Raw genomic sequence first — 18,958 nt, 5'->3', positions numbered from 1 at the left:
TCGCTGCCAGGCTTACTTCTGGGTAGACATGCGTAGGATAGCACTACGTTTCACAAGTCAGTTTCCCCCCTGTAATCAGACAGTTCCACATCCAAATGGGAGCACCTGCCCATGGCTATTTGAGCCACGAGATGATGACCAGTAAAGAAGAGAAGAAGAAGAAGAGTTTGGATTTGATATCCCGCTTTATTACTACCCGAAGGAGTCTCAAAGCAGCTAACATTCTCCTTTCCCTTCCTCTCCCACAACAAACACTCTGTGAGGTGGGTGGGGCTGAGAGACTTCAGAGAAGTGTGACTAGCCCAAGGTCACCCAGCAGCTGCATGTAGCGGAGTGGAGATGCGCACCCGGTTCACCAGATTACGAGTCCATCGCTCTTAACCACTACACCACACTGGCTCTAAAATACTCCACTATGCTGCATGTTGAGAAGTGGAAGTCGAAGAAGTAAATATCTTTTCAAGCTGTGGTGCAAAGCTTGTAGCTGTCCAGGGCATATGCAAAACATTCTGCACAGATACCCTTGTGGGTCTTAGGCCTTTCCTCCCACAGTACATGGCTATCAAAAGTCTGCATTTAGCAGCTGTTTCAGCACTCAGCAAGCTGCCTGACGTCATGTGAAAATAATGTTGGCTACAGTTCATGCCTTTGAAGCCAGTGGGGGGCCAGATGACTCTCAGCATGGAAGCAAGGTCTAGGTAAAAGGCAATGGGGTTTAGGCAGCAGCCACAAGACAAACCCAATTACTAGGAGAATTGCTTGCCTGATATGTTGCTCACCCAATAGTGCAAAAACCTCAAGTACATTTAAGTGGCACATCGGAATCATCGGTCAACAATTTTGCTTCAACTTGCTCTTCCTCCCAAACAGCTGACGGGTGGGATTCTAGTCTCTTTAAAGGTCTGCAGCCCTAGCTGTGCAGCAGTTTGTACGCATAGCAACTTTATCCAGTATTTGGGGCAAGCCTAAGACAATTTGCTGTGAGACAGAGCAGCACATTGTGCTTCTCACCCGCCACCTCCAAGATAAGGAACACAGTACCCGAGGTCAGTTCAATAATTTGGGAGCCTGAGGCTGAAAATACCACAAATACCTTCCTTCCTTCCTTCCTTCCTTCCTTCCTTCCTTCCTTCCTTCCTTCCTTCCTTCCTTCCTTCCTTCCTTCCTTCCTTCCTTCCTCCCTCCCTCCCTCCCTCCCTCCCCCCCCCCCCCTCTCTCTCTCTCTCTCTCTCTCTCTCTCCCCCTAGCAGGGAAAAAAAAATCCAAAAACTGTAAACTAAAATAGCAACTGACTGCCCATTTCATGAAAGCCATCATCAAATACCTGAAGCAGCCACTTAATTCCTGTCTACCAGTAGAGTTAGCCCTGCAAGCAGGGGGTATGGACCCTGGCTTCTGGTTGCTTGTGTGGATAAGGCAACACTGAGATCTCTGCGGAGGAAGACATGGGGTAAATAGCACAGGCCTGTTCAGGCATTATGTAATGTAAAACATGACAGGGAATACAGTACTTCAAGAGTGCATGAGAGCTCCACACCCACCATTGCCACGTGTATCAGCCCCTGCATACTGCACGCAATTGGGGACCCTGCCTTATCAGGGTTTCTGATCCTATAGAAGCTTCTAAGCATGTTCTGTGAAATGCACTTAGAAGCTGGCCTTGGTAAGTGGGGGCTAGTGCATGCAGGAATGTTGAGGGGAGGGTTGACCTGTAGCCCCCCCCCACGTGCTTACATTTCCTGTTTGGACAGAACACCGAAATAGGGCTTAGCTGTCTCAACTCCATGTTGTTGTTTTAAATGAGAAGCTACTCTGGCATAGGGAAATTTGGAATGGAGAACTGGGAGTGGGGGGGAGGGAAGAGGCGATTAACCCCTTCCTGCCTGCTTTTCTCCCTTGCTTTCAGCAATTCTCTGCCCCCCAGCTCAACTTCAATTATGCGCTTGCAACACATGACTAAGATGCTGTTGAGGGGGAGGGGGAGGAAGGAAACCATAAGAGTAAATTTGGAGTGGGAAAAATGGGTTAAGTACCCGCTCTGTTCTATATGTCTGCTTTATAAGCAGCTTTTTTTGTTTGTTATAAAGAAGGCAATGAGAAAGCTTTCAGCACACATTTTTGTGTGACACATAATTAGCCTATTTATTTCTATTTACAGCAGGAGGGGGGAACCACAGACCCAAACGCAGCCCCCCAAGCTTCCCTATTCATTCCTCAAGACTTTCACAAGACCACATGACCTAACACTCTGTGCTTCTGCCTGGCTGGATTGTGTCCCTGAACTGTTACAATGCCTCTGGCTTACCTGGATGGAGAGAGATGACAGTAGGCGGATGCTTGTTGAAACTGCTGTGGCTGGAAGGCTGCCCTACTGTGCAGAAGGAAGAAACGCATGCATTGCTCCATCCCCTTTTGCGTCCAGCATATGGTCCCCTGAATACATCCTATGAGGGAATGTGGCCCCGTCTGATAAAGAAGATTCCCCACCCCTGATTTACAGGAACAAACCAATCAGCTTTACCCTAAATGTTTTAACTTTAAAAAAGAAATTCAACCCTAAATGACCCCCCCCCCAATTCTATATGGTGTGCTATCTGTACACCAATAATGACAAGCGTAGTGTGGACTTGCACCAAAAAGAAAAAAGCCAAATAAGAATTTAATATACATTGCTTTATTGTTTGCCAAAGCAGCTTGTATTCTTAAATATCTCCAACTCCATATTGCTGAGCCTGAAATTCTTGGAAGTCCTCTGGGATAGTATCTAAAAACAAGAAACAGAAGACACACGATTAGTCTTTACTCTTGGTATGAAACACATGAGCATATTATTTTCGAAGTTCAGGTTAAGAGCTGGTGCCTGCTTATTACACACAGCTGTAACTTTTTTTTAGAGGTTCTGTTTTACAGATGGATTAATTAAATATGAGTGTGGTCTCTACAGGGGGCAAAGCACACCATAAGGCCAGTATTGTGAACTCCTAGGTTATTATTACCCATGTTGCATCTGCAGGGGTCAAAATGGTTCAGCTTCTTACATGACACAAGTCCAGTCCTAAGCGGAAAAATGTGCAAACTTCAGCAATCCTCCATGCTTCCTTTGGGGGGGGAAGTACCTACAGCCTTTTCTAAAATGCCCTGGGTGCCTTCAGGCAACAGTGTTCATCCTTACCTCACCCACCCACCTGCCCTGTCCCTGAACAGGACAAGCTTGTAGCTTTTTGCCAGTAAATTTCTGCATGGCCAAGATTTCCGGGCACCTTGGCTGTGCATCTGCCAAACAACTCCCAGGCACCTTTGCATGCAAACTGCCAGGACAAAATCTTACCCGACCTCTGCAATTTCGAAGTTAGAAAGAAGGCAAGTCATCTGGCACATCATGGGTGCCAGAGGGTGGCATGACACTTGCCAAGGCAAGCAGAACTGCTCAAGGCAAGCAGAACTGCTCAAGGCAAGCAGAACTGCTTAAAGCTGGACTTGTCTCATACAAGACGACACAGAAGTAAGGAAGGATTTACATCCCACTGAATTCAATGGCCTTCCTGCCAAGTAAGACGGCATATTAAGATTGCAACTTTAACTGTCCATGGCTGTACACTTTTGTTAGTAATCAGCTGAACAGTTTCTATGACTTAGATCTGAACAGCAAAGCCTACACCTGAAGGCTTCTCCATTTATCAATTGTTCCCTATTTTGTGGCCCAAGTAACAGTGGGAATATGGCCACCTAAAGGAAATAATGTGAGTCAATGGATGCACCTGTCACTTCTTGATGATGTCCCCACCCCCCACCCAGGATTCTTAATTCAATATTTCCAAAATGCTCAGTATTGTGCAAAGATTACTGGTGTTTTTAACATGATGATTAATTGCACACTTTTTAGATCCCAAAGGGTCTTCTGCAAGCAACTGACATTTACACAGCAGTTGAGTTATCAGCTGTACTCACATCTGAGCAGCCCAGAGACCTGCTAAGTCACATTGCAGATTTGGAAAGGATATGCAATGCCTTATCTGCAAAATCCCTAAGACAGCTTTCCTCTTTACAGCTGTTCATTTGATTAGGCAGGAGGGGGGGGGATGTGGGGAAAATGTTACCATTGCAGCGATACTTCAGATTGGACCAAATAATGTTTTCCTGGGAGAAGCAGAAAACACCAAGCCTTCCTCCCCGCATGGTAGTGTCTATGGTTACTCCAGAATCCGCCACCAGTTCAGAACCTTCATAAAACCTTGCCCTTTGAAAGTGGAACAAATGAAGATAGATGTACAGTATCCTGATTCTCTACACACAGTGGGTTGTTTTCTCTTTAAAAGTGAGGTGCTGGTACTCAGATAGATAGATAGATAGATAGATAGATAGATAGATAGATAGATAGATAGATAGATAGATAGATAGATAGAAGTGCCGTGAGTGGCAGCACAAAATGGCTGCCATGGGCAGAAAAAGGGAAAAGGTACTTTGTATTGGTGAGTATTCACACACACACACATCTATGAATTCTCATTTTGTAGTTTTACTGGTTTTTATCTTTATTGTAGAGTTACTTGTACACCACGTAGAGGTGAAAATAACTAAGCATATAAATTGTCAAAATATGGAAACCACTTTTTTAAAAAAGATAGGAACCTGGAGCTGATTCATGTTATGATATCATGAAACAGACATGGAAGACTTGCAGCTGGATGTGTTAGTAAGTTCCTAGTGAAAAGTACCGTGATTGGGGTGAAAAGCCAATTGCTGTGGTTACCAATATGTGTGAACTAAGCCTTAGTTTGATGGGGAAATGAGTTTGCTGAGAGTCTCGCCTGGTAATAATTTCTGACAGCAGGAAGACAACTCATCTCCTTGTGTGTGAGCATAATTCACATTTACATATTTCAGGCAGCAGAAGGGCACTGTTGCTTAAAGCAAAGTAAGCAGAACTTTAATTTAGGTGTATATCTGGAATGAAGGCATGGGGTGGATAGCATATTCTACATACAATATTTAATAGTTGCAACAGAGTATTCAGGTACTGAGCAAAAACTAGAAACCAATAAAATAAAATAAAAATCAAACCCATTACCATCATTAGAGCTACATTTATACACAAACGCATGGTAGTGTGTATTATGAAACAGAAGTTAGTTTTTTGCTTTCACATACAGTCATACCTTAGAAGTCGAATGGAATTCATTCCAGAAGTCTGTTTGACTTCCAAAATGTTCGGAAACCAAAGCACGGCTTCTAATTGGCTGCAGGAAGCTCCTGCAGCTAATTGGAAGCCCCATTGGACGATTGGCTTCCAAAAATAGTACACGAACCAGAACAGCACTTCCGGGTTTGCGGCATTCGGGAGCTAAAACGTTCGAGAACTAAGCTGTTTGAAAACCAAGGTACAACAGTATTGCATTTTTAAGTACACACATAGACCACAATAGATGTTCACTTAGAATTGCATTGTATCCTGCTTTGCCCATCGCCTTACCTAATATACCCAACCTGAGGTCTGTGCTGCAAGAACCAGCGATAGGAAACTTTATCCTTCCAGCCTACATTTCGAGGGTCTTTCCAAAGCAGTCTGACTTGATCATTAGTGTCCCCCGTGTGCCAAAGTGAATTCCTGAGGTGTTCTCCAGGCCCAGTTTTTGATTTAACAGCCTACACAGAACACAAGTACAAAGACAAGTCAAAAATAAGAAATTTCCTTTAATAACAATAACATTTCTCCGAGTATTATGAGAAAAACCAGAAGTTTTAATTCTTTCCCCATTCTGTAATGGAACCAGGCGCACACGTCCAAATAAACGAATGTTAGAAACCACATCATACAAACACCCTGCCAGTTCCATCTTAGCACAATGCTAGATGACAGCATTAATGAGATTTGGGTCATTTTGGCTTAAGCCTGTACCTTCAGCTGAATCCCAGGTTCTGCAACAGCTCTAAACGGAGTTGCCTGCCAATAGGTCTGCTCAGTCTGTTTCCACATCACCACATAAAAGCTGGAGCTGTCTTGGTAACCAAAAATGAAGCCGGCGTAGTCATCATCCGTTGCCGTGTTGACAAAGAAAGTGCCTTCAAAATCAACTCCGTTGAAAGCTGTGTAACCTGTTCGAATGTATAGGTACAGACATCAAGTCCAAACCAATTATGAATGTAAAACTCAATACTTGTTCTTCCTTTAGATGCAAAAGGTCCAATCAACTGCTCCAGACCCCAGGCCTGAAGTGCCCAACCCCTGCTTTAACCAGAGATGCTGGAGATTTTATCTGGGATTTAATGCTTCTAGCACTAGGCTATAGATCAGTTTTCAGGTGAGAACAGAATACCTAATCTAACTCTGCAGCATCCTTCTCCATCTCCCTGCCTAACAAGACACTGATGCTCTCAGAGCAGAGTATCCCTTAAGACTGTTTGTGTACAGTGGAAGAGCACTTTGCATGCATCCTGAAGCTGGATGGTGGCTGCACTATCACTATAGGCATCTTTTGAGCAAATAGTTTTAACCCATTTCTGCTTGTGAGCTGCCGTGTGAGTGTCCACACACAAAAAAAAAATCACATACCTACAGCAAGTCCAGGATCACTATTCATGGTCTGCACAATCTCCATGCCCTATAAAACATAAGCAATATAATTCATGAAGCTAGTCTAAGGATGTTTTATTAAGTCATGCCCAAGATGATGGATAAAGACCACTTTCATTATGAGTCCAGCACATTTATATTCTTTGCCAAAAATATCCAGATTGTTTTCCTCCAATAAGTAACCCCCCCACCAAAAATAAAAAAACTACCACAATTCAACATTAACACCCTTATTCTTCCAAGTTTTGAGAGAATTCTTTGTTGCTTTTTCCCTGCCTATCATTCCTGGATGCTTTTAGATATTAAAAAAAAATGTTTTACCTGGTTCAGAACCACCCAGTTAGGGTCAATCTGAGCATCCCCTTCTGGATCCAGGACGACAGTCTGATAAGCCCTGAAATCTGTCAGGGTGATCTCTGCATTCTCGGGACAAACGTCAATCCTATCTATCACTGTGTCTTGATCAAAATCTGATTCACAGATATCACCAACTCCATCACCTGGACACATGAACACAACACCCAAAGGATGTGATTTGATAGCTGTTTTCACAAAACAGCTGTTTCAGCAGCAGTTAAGGGGGAGGGATACTTTATGTTCATTTGCCAAGCTCATAGATATGCAAGAATTGCATCAGGCCCAATTTCTGATTGCCTCTAACAGTGAAAGGGAGGAGGGGTGGAGCAACCCTAGTAATGGCCAGGTACCAAGAGATAAAACCAAAGGGAAGCATTTGAGCGATGTGCAAGCAATCCTGAGGACTGAATTAAAAAGAGTTGTACATCACTTTAGGAGACTCTGGTTGAAGCCAGATTATGAACTGAATCCATTTCAGGTTTCATTAACTACTATAAAGCAGGTAGGGCAGCCATTGGGACACCACCTGGTGAAAATAGGTGAGGAGAAGCTGCCTTGCTATGAAGTGAACAAAGCAAAGGTGTAGCAACTGGTGAATCACTGCCCTGGTACTTCAGACCAGAAGCATGGGAAGAGCTCGTGTTCCCTGTGGGTTACACTTTAAGTGCATACTGATGTATAAAATGTGGGTTCTAACCATGTTTGTGGATAAAATCAGGGAACCTTGGTTACAATTACAAGTTTTTTTTGGTCTTTACATCTTAATTTTACTGGGCTTCACTAAGAGCATGTAGCCTTGACTTAATGTGCTTCATACCAAACCTTACCACCACTGCCCTCTCATGGCCTTTTGTAACCTGCATGAAATTGTTCACACTCGAGGTAGAGTCTGGTTTGACAAACAGACCTCTGTTCTGCAAAAGAAGCTGAGATACACAGGACTGTCTGTACAAGGGGAAAACTTTCTGCTCCTACTATGGATAAAATGGCCCTTATAATCATCAATTATATTCAATTCTCATTCAATGTAAGTTTATTCTTCCCGCCAATAAAGCTCAATAAAGGCATTTCTTCAGGAAGCTAGTAAGAGTCTGGTCACATAACTAGCTCTTAAATGCTCTGTTTTCAAGAGTGGATACCAAGGGGGAAATTTGGTGTTTCTAATTAGTTGTGGGTCTCTTCTGGATTCTTTCCAGAAGAGCCAATCCCTTGGTTGACACTTATTCAAGGTCAAGTCAAAGCTCAGTTCTGGAAAATATAGGTTCCTTATAATCAAAGGAAATCTTCAGCTTCCTTTGATGATTAGAAGGCACCATATCGTCACCATATGTTGTGCATTTAAAAAAAACACTGAGGTAAAAAGAGAAAGAATAAGAAATGTCTGCCATACTGTTGTCATCTTCTTGTCCTGGATTAGGAACAAGCCGGCAATTATCTGGGCCTGGAGGAACAAGGTCTGGAATTCCATCATTGTCATCGTCATCATCACACTCATCCCCCAGCCCATCCTTATCGGTGTCTAGCTGGGAACTGTTAATGACCGTGGGACAGTTGTCAGTGCTGTCTTGGTGTCCATCCCCATCACTAGGAGTAAAGCATGAGGGGTAAAAGCAAAAACACCCTGTGTTATTGGCTACTACTTCTTGTACTACTGACAAGGAATGCTTGTTTGTTTTCCTGTACCCATTGTTACACCGGAAGGCCTCTAATGAAGGTATGCTGTGACAGTACTAGGAGTTAGTACTAGGAGACAAAACCACCTTATTTGAGGAAACAATTGGAGATATTCACGTGATCTCAGGGAACTTCTTGAATCTTCTCTAACCAGAATGTATCTGAGGTTACTACAAGCTGGAAATAGACATGAAGGGAAACACTGATGTTTATTCCTGTCCTAACAATGGTAAACACTCTACAGCCTGAATTGAGGACTTTAGCCATAAGGGAAGTTATTCCCACAGTTAGGTTTATAATAACTACCATCCTTGATGTATTACTGAGAATGGAGGGATCCAGCAAATGATTTCAACCCTTCTGACAATATTTGCTTATTTTACTTGTATGAAGTATTTGTTTCCATGCACTTTTGGCACACAAAAACCTGTTTTCTATACACCATCATGCAGGTGTTATTGAAATGAGCTTTATTGCTCTTCTGCTTTAAATAACAGCATTAATTTAAAAAGGAATAGCTAGAGGGTGAGCCTTGCAGTGCTGGGGTGTGGCTAACTCTTTCTCCTATGCTATTTTCTCAAAAGACATCCCCACACCTCTCTATTCCATAGCTGGGCAAATAGTAACTTGGGGAGGTGAATTGCTTATGAGAAAGTTTAATCGCTATCCGCCTCAGCCTGTGAGGGTGCTTTTAACATATATGAAAAGAGATGATTTGTGGAAATAATTGTAAATCTGCATTGGTTCCAATAATGAGTCCAGTGTACTGAAAATAATTTAAGCTAAACTTTTACCTTGGAAGAGACATAGGTGCAATTTCAGTGAAATTAGTGGATGGAATCCAACAAAGTGAATGTTTCATCATCTCAAGGATATCTGCTTGTGCAGAGGAATGTTCCCCCCCTGCCATATGCCCCCTACATCAGGAGCAGATTGGGAGAGGGTGCAGGCATGTCCCATTACACAAGCATAAATATTTGCAGTGATGGTGAGAAGTCTGTAGAATGCAAGGATAAATGTAATCTCAGAATGTAGAGGAAATGGAGTGGTGCCGGAGGGAAGCGGGGGAGTGCGACAAAAGAATACAGTATTATGTTTGAACTGGATTGTATTAAGGGGCTCGTCAGGGCATCTAGGGAATTGTTTTCCAGGGGAGGAAGGGTGGATACAGGAGGGAATATATTATTTGAGAAATGATAGAGGATAGATTTGAAATATGGAACATTTTGGGGGGGGAATTAAAGGCTTTAGGGAATTCTTAGAGTTAGAGAAGATTAAGATTGCTTTTAATAAATAATAATAATAATAATAATAGATAATAATAAGATCTGCAATGATGTTTTATTATGTAAGGATTTTGAGCTACAATTTTTTATTGATAATTATAGTATTGTGGAAGCTGTGTAAGTGGGGAATAAATTAGGCTCGGAAAGGGAGTGACGGGGAAGTCGAAAAAGTTACTACCAAGTAATGACTAAGATTTTGGTTTTTTGTTTGTTTGTTTGTTTTGTCCTTTTTTCTACTTTTCTTGAAATATTTTTGAAATATTGATGATGAATAATGAATTTTTTTTAGATGTATTTGGGAAAACCTTAATAACCATATTATTAAAAAAGAAAGAATATTAAGTTTGATTGAGGATTTAAATGCTAATTGTATGTGAGGATGAGGATGTGGTGGTGAAGGCTTTAGTATATTTGCATTGTGATGTAATATGGAAATAAATAATAATAATAATAATAATAATAATAATAATAATAATTGCAGTGGTGGGGCAGGTTAATTAAATACCCCCTAGCAGCATCATAACAAGGATGAATTTGATTCTGATTTACCCTACCTGTCTTGATTGGTGTCACAGGAATCTCCTACCAGATCATTATCAATATCTGACTGTAAAAAATAAATAAAACAAGATTAAGTTACTAAATTGCAGAGGAGGGAAATATAAAATTACATTGCTGAAAGTCATTAAAATTCAACACACATCTTTCAGTATTAGCAGGGGATTAATAGCTGAAAAGATGGAAAGATGTATTGGATCCCAACTGTGCATACAATTCTGTATTCTATAGGCACATATTATTTATCCTTAGAGAGATCCCCCCTGCATAAAATCCTTGCTTTTGCAATTGTTTGCTTGCTTTTGCAATTAAAGAAGATTGACATTTAATCCCTATGGCTATTTATGCAGTGAGAACATTTATTGGCATTGGGCTTTATCTCAGTGATTTGCACAAATGAGGGCTCAGGAGTGGATAATATGTTTTGAAAAGAGGAAGTCCCATATTCAATCTGACACCTTCAAATAATGGCTGTCAGGTACAGAACTGGGGAAAAGCCACTTCCTGAGATTCTTAGACACCTGTTACCAGTCAGGCTGAGGTAGCAAACCTTTTGGTTTTCTGAACACCTTTATGCATGGATTAATTAAATGTCAGACCAAGACTTGTGTCATACAGGAAAACAATAACTACAGCATTACCATAGTTATCATAGTTTAATATAAAGTTTAACAGAGCTGTACTTTTCTTTCTTTCTAAATATTTATTGCCACAATGGAACTGGAACACCACACTTGAAATTTTCATAATCTTAAATTGACAGTCCCATTTTTGCTTCCACTAAGAACCAAAGATTTTTATTCCCCATCCTGGTACCATGCAGATGTTGTTGGACCCCAACTCCCATTCGCCCCAGTCAGCATGGCCAATAGCAATGGATAATGGGAATTATAGTCTAAAATTATCTGGAGGGTCACAGGTTGCCTACTCTGGCCTATGGCTCCCCCCCCCTGCTGTTACTCACCTGATTTGGGTTGCTAATATCTGGGCAGCTGTCACAAGCATCACCCACTCCATCATTATCTCTATCTTTCTGTTCCCGATTGGGGACCCTCTGACAGTTGTCCAAAACGTTCTTAATACCTGAATGAAATGATGACACAAAATCAATGTTGGCTTTGCATCGCTCTAGCAACTCATAAGGCCAGAAGCAAAGAGTCAGCGGGCATAATGGATAGCATATGAGATGTGGACCAAGGAAGACCTTGTTGCAAATTGCTACTTTGCCATTAGTTTCACTAGGAAATCTTGGGCTTGTTGGGATCTCTGTGCCTAATCTGCCTGAGGATGAAAAGGGATAGTCCCACATATAATTCTGAGCTCTTTAGAAAAGAGGAAGGAGACAAAACAACAGTAGTAATGAAGATTGTGGAGAAGTCGTTTTTTTAAAAAATAATGTTTACTATAACAAGATTGGGTTTAGATACAATGTCTTTGTATATGGGGTCATGTAAAGGGTTAAATTTGATGTCCTAGATATCTGTTGGTGACTGAGGGATGGCTGTTCTTTACTTACATAAGATGGGGGGACGACTAGATTCTTAAGGAGAGAATTGTAAAATTGCAGTTCTGAGTGGCCGGCTAGGTAGAAATTCTTGGTAAATCATTGAATAGCAAAAATAGCCTGTTGAGGGGGAGATTTATATGCCACTGAAATCTGATGTGTTGAAGGACAGGGTGGCTGGAAGATAAATAGGCCTATTCTACTACTGTTGAGAGAGAAACTATACTTTACAAGTATACAGTGGTACCTTGACAACCAAAGGTTTCGACTTCCGAAGGTTTCGACTTCCGAAGTAGACAACCCTGGAAGTCTTTTCACCACGCGCATGTTCTGCGCCAAGCGGCGTGTGCGGTCGGCGCATTCGCAAAGTGCGAAATCGCACTTCGCACATGCACAGAAGCGGCGCTTCGACAACTGAAGACTTCGACTTACGAAGATGGCCGCGGAACGGATCATCTTCGTAAGTCGAGGCACCACTGTACAGTAGTTAAAAAACAACAACTGTAGACAAATGATATCTTGCTACTTTTATTTAATGATACAAGTATGTCTGGCTGCTTTTGTACCACATCTAAAATACCACAGCTACTGGGTTACATAGTTACAGGCTATAGCCAAACCTACGGTAGTAAACAGTATAGTACAGATATTTGGTTGCAGTGGTTGGAGGTGAATCGGCTGTGGTAAATAAAAGCTCATTCTCCACATATAAAAAGAAAAGATGAACTCGCCACAAAGATCACAATCGTCACAATGACAATAAATAGGCTAGGAGCCGAAGAGGGCTTTGTTAATTGTCATTTGTGACTAAGGGACCTCATGATGCCATTGCTGCCTCCTTGCCTTCAGAAGCAGCTCTTTGGGGCACTGAGAGCTGTGTTGAGTAAGCGGAGCCTGAGAATGGCTACAGTCAATGTTGAAAATGCAGGCTTTGATACAGGTGCCTTCTGTTCCAGTTTCAAGTGCAGAACAGAGATGGTATCTAATTGGCGAAGATGTACTCACCATCTCCATCCATGTCATCATCACAGGCATCTCCTTTGCCATCTCCGTCCGTGTCTCGCTGGTCATTGTTTAAGACCATACGGCAATTATCACAAGCATCACCAAAGATATCTTGGTCGCTGTTTCTCTGATTAACATTAGAAGCCAGTACACAGTTGTCCTGAAACAGAGAAAGGCAAAGTGCTCTGGGCTACAGTCTCTCTGGAGCAGGAGACTTTGCTTTTGCAAGTGATGAATTTGCAGATGAATTCAGCTCAGTGGGTTCACACAGGGAATCTGCTTTTGAAACTTTGTTGTTGATTATGATGCCTGGCAACTCTACAAGGTCCTGGGAGACTGAAATGCTCCCCTACTGATATCTGTTACCATTCCTTATGTCTAATCTGAGTCCTGAATACAGATAGACCTGTTTGATCTAAGTAAATGGCCAAAGGCCATTGATGGCACTAGAGGCTGTGCAGGTGCTTGATATGAAGGCTGATGCTCACGATTCTGCTGCTTGAGTATGGGAGGGATGTAAATTACACAGATAAATAATATCTATAACCAGTACCTGATCGTTAGGAATACCATCCCCATCGGCATCATCATCACAGGCATCTCCTATTCCATCTCCATCAGCATCTTCTTGTCCAGAGTTTGGAACCACCTTGCAATTGTCCTGTGGGGGAAAACAAGGTGGTGATCTAGAACCCATGCTTTTGATCATGGGTTGCAAGCTGTGGGCATATTTGCAAACTGCCAAAACTATTATGGGCATCATGCACATGATGAAGCCATACACATGCATGCATGTTCATTTAACCCCCTCCCCACCAGCATTTAAAGCTTGAAGAAGTGTTTTTGCTTTTTGAAAAACCTAGCTGACAAGTGATCATCCTGGAGAGAGCAGCTGGGGAGGGGAGAGTTAATTTCTCCAAGTCTAATTTCATAAGCAAAGGAGTGCAGGTGTCAGGGAAGACCATGTGTGTGTCCATAGGCAATGTTGCTGACTGTGCTGTGATTGAAAATGAAGCAGACATGAGAGATAAGGTGCCTGCCCTCTTAGGTCTTACCTTTCTGCAACTCTCAGCTGAGCATGGAAGTTCTTCATCAGGATAGCCATCAATATCGATATCTTTTCCACACACAAAGCCATCGCCAGCCCAGCCAATACCACACTGTGAGCAAAAGTGTTACAAAATAAAGCCAGGGCTGAGGAAGTCATTCTACAAACATACACAAGTGCTGTCAGATATGGAACTAGAAGACCCACAATATGCTCTAAGCAGGGCAGTGTAATTACATACTACTAAAAATGTAAATAATTAGTATGTTAGAGCATATTGCTTAGAGCATATTGTCAAATTAATTGCAATTTTTCTGATACTGATAAATATGACTCACCCCCAAAAGATAGCACAATACATTAAAAAAAAGAATTAATTACAGTACATATTTTACTGAAGAATGTCAAAACAGGGATCAAATTGTCAGGGGACCACCAGGGGTCAGCGGAGAGTCCAGGAAGTGGGGACGGAGGCTCTCCAATGCAGTAGGGGCCCGGATGGCAGTGCTTCAGAGCAGTCCGCAGGTGGTGGTGCTGACCCCCAGGAAGCGGTGCAGAGCCTTGAGGATGCTGAGAGGGGAAGGTTCCCAGAGGGAAGCGTTGGAGGGTTGGAACAAAGCGCTCAAGAGGGGGAGGTGACAGAGGAGACAGCACCAGCTCCCCAGCTGGGCAGTTCCAGTGGGGAGGGTTCTCCACCAGCCCCATCACCCCAACAGCAGAGGGGTGAAAAGAAGTGCGCAGAGAGGAGGAGATTCCGAACGCCCAGCGTGTTCTGTTGGCTAAAGTCATGAAGGGTAGTGCTTCCGGATTCTGATTCGGGATAGAGCGGTCATGCTTTTTGTTGCTCTGTCTTGTACATATGTACTGTATATAATAAAACTCTGTAAAAACCAGCCACAGAGTTTGGAGCGGATTACACATGAGGAAGCAACCAGCACCTTTACACAAGTTAAAACAAATCTGTGAGATCATCAACTTACAATACATGAGATGTCTCCTTGCCGCACTTCAGCACACTGTGCATGGATACTGCAAGGGTTCAGAGCTTGGTTCCTGCAGCTCCTTTCAATCCTGCATCCCTTGACCTGGTCTCCAGTAAAACCTGGTTTGCATGTCCCACAGCGGAACGAGCCCTTTGATGAAAGCAAACAAGCATACAAGCCAGTCAGGCACTGTTTGTGAATGATCCGTGCATGTATTGTAGGAGGAACAATTTAAAAAGAGGTATTCTTTCCTCTGAGAGACAGAATGTCTGTTTTAACACATCTACACTTCTTTATTTTCCTTTTTTTTAAAAAAGTAATGTAGTTTTCAATAGACCCCCTTCTTTAAAAAGTATTAGAAGTAATGCATATTTTAAAAGATTTGCTGCCTGATTAATTGAAGGTAACTTTTTAATCCTTCCGCAAAATTGATGGATCTAAACAATTAATTGATTAACAGCGTCTTTCTGTTTGTTGCTTCAAGATAAGAAAACTTTCTCACAACAGTAGTGTCACTGATTTGTTTAGTTTTGGAAGACAAGCACAGGGAGTCTATTCCAATATGCTGTATACTGCCTTGATATATATTTTTATAAATGTGTGGATTATAAATCCTTATCGAATAAATGAATAAACCTGTGGTTAAGAAGAGAGGGCGAATTTTACACTGGGGCAGGGGGGAGGGACCATGCAATACCCATGGCCCACTTTGAGTTTCTTGAGGTTCCAAAAGGCACTTCATTAAAGTCTGCACAGATATTTTAAATCTCTTACTGAGAACTGTATGCAAAAAAGGTAAACACAGACCTAGTATTACACCCACCAAGGCACATCCTTGGACACTTGAAAGACATGTGGCAGAGCACATTGTTTGCCCCTGGAAGGTGCTGGGGTCAATCCCTAGCATCTCCCAGGGGGAAAGACCCAGTAACAGGTGCTGAAAATGCTGAGGAGCTGCTTACTGTCAGAATCATCAATATCAAGCTGGATGGACAAAGAATCTGAGCTTATATAAGGCAGTTTCCTATGTCTCCCTTGGTTTGTACAGGGAAACTTTTTCTTGTTAATGTATCTGGTTAGTATAATATATCTTTCTTGTTGCAACCACATGGATGGAATTCCCTTTTTCACAGATGGCAGAAGAGGAACACACTGGATAATGTCATTACGTGGAAGGGGACCAGAACAGGACTACATAACTATTTGCTGGCTTCACACAATCGTTATCTGGTTGGCCTTCAAGTGAATGTTGTGCCACCGAGTCTATAATCACTTGACGGTGGATTGTGTGAACTGTCCCCTTGTTTTGGGACAGCTCCTCAAACATACAGAATGACAATCTGACATAAGCATGTGCTTACCACAGTGTTCACACACTGGGAATTGGGAACACAGCCCCCATTTCCATTGTTCTGACATTCATCTACGTCCAAGCAGATCTAACACAATAAAAACAAAAACAAGTTAGGTTCAGTGAGTCAGTTATTGAAGTATAAAATAACTAGCATAAATCTGTTAAAATTTATCGGTTTGTTTTTTAAATATGGTGTTAATGCCAATTGTGAAATGGTCTAAAAAGCACAGCAAAAGATCCTTTGATCATTTCATAGTAGTAGATAGATCAACTAATCTCTGCTGTAGCTGCTGAGCTGGTGTAATGGAAAACATTCCATTTTAGAATCATAGAATAATAGAGTTGGAAGAGGCCACAAGGGCCATCCAGTCCAACCCCCTGCCAAGCAGGAAACACCATCAAAGCATTCCTGACAGATGGCTGTCAAGCCTCTGCTTAAAGACCTCCAAAAGGAGACTCCACCACACTCCTTGGCAGCAAATTCCACTGTCAAACAGCTCTTACTGTCAGGAAGTTCTTCCTAATGTTTAAGTGGAATCTTCTTTCTTGTAGTTTGAATCCATTGCTCCGTGTCTGCTTCTCTGGAGCAGCAGAAAACAACCTTTCACCCTCCTCTGTATGTCATCCTTTAATATATTTGAACATGGCTATCATATCTCCCCTTAACCTTCTCTTCTCCAGGCTAAACATACCCAGCTCCCTAAGCCATTCCTCATAAGGCATCGTTTCCAGGCCTTTGACCATTTTGGTTGCCCTCCTCTGGACACGTTCCCACTTGTTAGTATCCTTCTTGAACTGTGGTGCCCAGAACTGGACACAGTACTCCAGGTGAGGTCTGACCAGAGCGGAAAACAGTGGTACTAATACTTCCCATGATCTAGATGCTATACTCCTAGAAGTTCGATAGTAACAATGAATGGATGCCAGTTGCAAAGACAATATGAGGCATGTTTGGCAGTTTCAAGTACAATAAGTGTGCTAAAGTAGGTCCTGCTCTATGGCAAGTTTTCTAATGCAAACTGGAAAATTTCCAATGCAAATCATGGGAATATTTTTCCAGAAAAGCCACATCTCTGTCCACGAACAAACCTATTAATACTGCCTTTAGTTAGGCCAGCATTATTTTGCCATACATTCGGAAGCAGCGCAGACATTTTTTTTACAGACATCTCTGTTAAGATCTTTAAGAGAAATACATTCAGCTGTGCAGTGCACCCATAAACAGATACAGAGCTAGACTTTTACTAGTTTTTGATGGATTGCAGTGAGATCACACACCTGTTTGTTATTTTTGGCAAAGTTGATTCCCACTCCTTGAACGCTTTGCCCGCTGTATCCTGGTGGGCAGGCCTCACATCTGAAACCTGGAGCTGTGTTCACACATCTCACCCCTGGGAAGCATGGATTATACCGGCACTAAAAGGCAAACCATCAAAGTGATTCAAAGTACGGTACTAATTATATAGGTTTCAGCCAGCAAAGTTAAGAGTCCATTTGGACATTTGCTGGAAGCCTATGCTCTTCTAACAAATACTTCTTACACTGGAGTAGGCAATCTTTTTTTTCTCTAGAGGGTTAACGCAACCTCACAAGAAATGGGCATGGGGCAGAACTAGCAGTGGGTAGGGGTTATAATAGTAATTTATAGTAAGAGCAGTCATGGCTTTAGTAAACATGGTGTTTACTATGGTAGGAAATCCTCTACCTTTCTCCCTACTTCTTTATCATATTTTTCTCCTGCCCCTGCACCCTTGTCTCTCTTTTACTCTTGCAATGGAGATAAATTGGAGAAGGAAAGGGACATGAGCCAGATAGCCCCCCAGTCCACATTAAACCAGGCTGCATATGGTCCCTGCACTCATTTTCTAATGTACAGTAATACCAGGAGAAGGGGGACTCACTCTGAGCACCAGGAATTTATTTACCCTTGGTCATCAATTGATGAGACACCTTGGATTTCTCTAGCTCCAGAATTCATAGACGGAACCTCTCCTTTCTCACTGGGCTGTGTGCATGGGTGCTTTTAAACAACATTTTACCTCATCAACATCTGTGCATGTAACTCCATTTCCAGTGAAGCCTTCAGGACAAGGCCCACACTGAAATCCATCTGCCGTGTCCATGCATCGCACCCCTCGGAAACAAGTGTTGGCTTCACATTTCGGCTTAGGGGGTGGTGGGGATGGTGTGGGGAAATTTCCAGCTCCCAAACCTGTGATTGGAGGTAGAGCAATTTGTTTATTTTTTTTAGTAATCAGCTGCTGATCAGTAAACCCTGAGGTAAATGTTGAACATTTGCACCACGCATGGCAGTGGATCAATCCTCTTGTTGGGTTGGGTATCTTCTGAGATAATTGTGTGAAGAACACAACATGTATCCATTTTGCTTCTTGCACACACTACAGTAACCACCACGACCAGCTACTATTCTAGGCTCAAGATTCAGTGAAGACCTTGGTGCAGGTAGTGCTCAGTGAGTGTGTCACCAGTGCCCATCTCCCTCCAAGTGCAATCTGACCAGAAGGAGACTGCAAACCAAGTGAAAGTTGCCAATCCTTTTTGCTCTTGCTACTGCTCTTATGCTTAGAGAGGCCAGATAAGCAAGCAGCAATAGCAAG

The 18,958-nt window shown here is 42.3% G+C and overlaps 1 protein-coding gene across 1 annotated transcript in view; it reads right to left on the bottom strand.

The window, feature by feature from the left end:
* Positions 1–2,663: 2,663 nt before the first annotated feature.
* Positions 2,664–18,958, bottom strand: part of THBS4 (thrombospondin 4) — a 37,745-nt gene continuing 21,450 nt past the window's right edge. Inside the window, exons 7-22 of the mRNA XM_035100058.2 lie at positions 18,380–18,552; positions 17,619–17,756; positions 16,348–16,425; positions 14,984–15,136; positions 14,011–14,115; positions 13,509–13,616; positions 12,956–13,115; positions 11,411–11,529; positions 10,443–10,495; positions 8,319–8,512; positions 6,893–7,071; positions 6,551–6,599; positions 5,897–6,093; positions 5,471–5,643; positions 4,098–4,237; positions 2,664–2,764 (exon numbers count right to left, since the gene is read on the bottom strand). Coding sequence (XP_034955949.2) covers positions 2,703–2,764; positions 4,098–4,237; positions 5,471–5,643; positions 5,897–6,093; positions 6,551–6,599; positions 6,893–7,071; positions 8,319–8,512; positions 10,443–10,495; positions 11,411–11,529; positions 12,956–13,115; positions 13,509–13,616; positions 14,011–14,115; positions 14,984–15,136; positions 16,348–16,425; positions 17,619–17,756; positions 18,380–18,552 — 2,081 coding nt within the window. The 3' untranslated portion in view covers positions 2,664–2,702. The remainder of the gene's footprint in view (positions 2,765–4,097; positions 4,238–5,470; positions 5,644–5,896; positions 6,094–6,550; positions 6,600–6,892; positions 7,072–8,318; positions 8,513–10,442; positions 10,496–11,410; positions 11,530–12,955; positions 13,116–13,508; positions 13,617–14,010; positions 14,116–14,983; positions 15,137–16,347; positions 16,426–17,618; positions 17,757–18,379; positions 18,553–18,958) is intronic.

The sequence above is a fragment of the Zootoca vivipara genome, chromosome 11, assembly GCF_963506605.1.
Source record: "Zootoca vivipara chromosome 11, rZooViv1.1, whole genome shotgun sequence".
Taxonomy (NCBI): Eukaryota; Metazoa; Chordata; class Lepidosauria; order Squamata; family Lacertidae; genus Zootoca; species Zootoca vivipara.
This window is presented reverse-complemented; position numbering and strand designations above follow the sequence as displayed.